General features: G+C 59.0%; 1 protein-coding gene across 1 annotated transcript; it reads left to right on the forward strand.

The window, feature by feature from the left end:
* Positions 1–243: 243 nt before the first annotated feature.
* Positions 244–2603, forward strand: LOC103809435 (AMP deaminase 2-like; the record flags this gene model as incomplete). Its single annotated transcript, XM_009082267.1, has 7 exons — positions 244–355; positions 451–637; positions 1265–1406; positions 1511–1600; positions 1855–1984; positions 2118–2312; positions 2472–2603. Coding segments are annotated over 7 exons (988 nt in total), but the record flags the coding sequence as incomplete, so codon positions are not given.
* Between the last annotated feature and the right edge of the window lie 12 nt (positions 2604–2615).

Here is a 2615-nt window from a genome sequence, read left to right on the forward strand (position 1 = left end):
GACAATGCCACCACCAAAGGGGTGGTGTCACCACCACAGGGGAGTTTTGGCACTGGGGGGACAATGCCACCACCAAAGGCGACGTGGGTGGTGCAGCTGCCCCAACCTGGTGGTGGCATCACTGGGGACATCACCCTCCTGCCACCGTGGGGCTGGATGCAGTCACTGAGGTGCTGTTCTTGGGGGACACCAGAACAGGGACACACCTTGTCACTGTCCCACTGGCCACCTCTGTCCCCGCAGGCTGTTCAAGGAGCAGCATGAGGACCTGGTGGACCACGTCCCCAAGGAGCGGGAGGTGCTGCTGGAGCGCGAGTTCCAGCGCGTCACCATCTCCGGGGAGGAGAAGTGTGGGGTGAGCCTCCCCCTGACCCCCCAGAACCTGACTGAGGGTCTCCAGGCTGCCAACTCCACCTCTGGGGGTGCTTTTCTTTGGTGTCCCTTCTCCAGGTGCCCTTCACAGACCTCCTGGATGCAGCCAAGAGCGTGGTCAAGGCTCTGTTCGTGCGAGAGAAATACATGGGCTTGTCCCTCCAGAGCTTCTGCAAGACCACGGCGAGATACCTGCAGGAGCTCTCTGAGAAGCCCCTGGAGACACGTGGCTATGAGGAGGTGTCTGAGACCACTGTGACTGCTGGTGAGCACTGGGTGGGGAGTTTCCATGCTGGGATGGAGGCTGGAGAAACTTTTGGGGTGCTATCATAGTATATTGAGGGGTTGGATGGAGCTTAGAGATCATCTAGTGCCAACCCCCTGCCCTGGACAGGGACACCTCCCACCAGAGCAGGTTGCTCAAGGCTTTAGCCAACCTGAGCACTGCCAGGGTTGGGTTTGGGGTGATGTTGGGTGTCTCCTGGCTGCAGATGCCCCTGTGCACCCCCCATTTGCTGAGCAGCACCCCTATGAGGCCTGGGACCCCCAGAGTTCACAGCCTTCCTGGGCATCCACAGCCTCCCTGGGGCATCCAGAACCTTGGGGCAACCACAACCTCCCTGAGCAACCTGTTGCCACCACCTGTGGCAATAATGCCACCTCCTGCCCACAGAAGGGACTGGGAGAAACTTGGGTGGCACTGTGAGAACCTCCAGGGGGGTATCATAGTACAGTATGCTAAAGGGTTGGATGGAGCTTAGAGATCATCCAGTGCCAATCCCCTGCCCTGGGCAGGGGCACCTCCCACCAGAGCAGGTTGCTCAAGGCTTTAGCCAACCTGAGCACTGCCAGGGTTGGGTTTGGGGTGATGTTGGGTGTCTCCTGGCTGCAGATGCCCCTGTGCACCCCCCATTTGCTGAGCAGCACCCCTATGAGGCCTGGGACCCCCAGAGCATGCCAGCAGACCTGGGCTTTGGGCTGAAGATGGTTGATGGTGTTGTGCATGTCTACACCAAGAGGGACCCCACAGACAAGTGAGTGTGAGGATGGAGGTCCTGCTGCTGCTGGGGTGAGTTTTGGGGGGCTGAGTGCCACTGGCTGGTGTCCCTGTGTGTGACCCCACCTGTGTCCCCCCCAGGAGCACAGAGCTGGACCTGCCTTACCCTGACCTGCAGGAATTCATCGCTGACATGAATTTCCTCATGGCTTTGATCATCAATGGACCCATGTAAGGGGAAAGGTCTCACCATAGGGGGTCTTGGGGGTGGTCCCACCACGGGGATGTGCCTGAACCTTGAGGACAGTCCAAAAGGCCACGGCAGTGGCTGTAACACGTGGTGCTGGTGCAGCCTCCATGTCCTTGTTCATGGTCCAAGAGTCCATGGAGCTGTGTCCTCTCCTCCTAGTGGGCTCCAGCCTTTTGGGGCTGGATGTTCTCCCTCCTCATCCCCCAACTTGACCTCCCCTTCCTGTTTTGGGCAGCAAATCCTTCTGCTACCGTCGGCTGCAGTACCTGAGCAGCAAGTTCCAGATGCATGTGCTGCTCAACGAGATGAAGGAGTTGGCAGCCCAGAAGAAGGTGCCCCACCGCGACTTCTACAACATCCGCAAGGTACCTGTGGATCCTGGGGGATTCCTGGAGGGGTCCTGGTTCGTGGAATGGTCCTGGGTCGTGGTGGGAGGGTCCTGGCTTGACTGGGAGCTCTTGGAGGGTCTGAGGGCTGAGCATCACCTCTCTGGTGCAGGTGGACACCCACATCCACGCCTCGTCCTGCATGAACCAGAAGCATCTCCTGCGCTTCATCAAGCGAGCAATGAAGAAGCACCTGGATGAGATTGTCCACGTGGAGAAGGGGAAGGAGCAGACGCTCAAGGAGGTGTTTGAGACCATGAACCTCACTGCCTACGACCTGAGTGTGGACACACTGGATGTCCATGCTGTAAGGGGCCACCCCAACCCTGGAGATGAGCTGAGCCCTCAGCCCAGCCCTGGTTGGGGTGGGGGATGTTCTCCAGAGGTTTGGATGGTGCTGGGGGCTCTGGCTAGGGGTGTGGTGGGTGCTGAGTGGTCTCTGCTCAGTGCTGTGTCCCACCACCAGGACCGTAACACCTTCCACCGCTTCGACAAGTTCAACGCCAAGTACAACCCCATCGGGGAGTCCATCCTGAGGGAGATCTTCATCAAGACAGACAACCGTGTCTCGGGGAAGTACTTTGCACACATCATCAAGGTGACACTGACC

Source organism: Acanthisitta chloris, unplaced genomic scaffold (assembly GCF_000695815.1).
Source record: "Acanthisitta chloris isolate BGI_N310 unplaced genomic scaffold, ASM69581v1 scaffold37269, whole genome shotgun sequence".
Lineage (NCBI taxonomy): Eukaryota > Metazoa > Chordata > Aves > Passeriformes > Acanthisittidae > Acanthisitta > Acanthisitta chloris.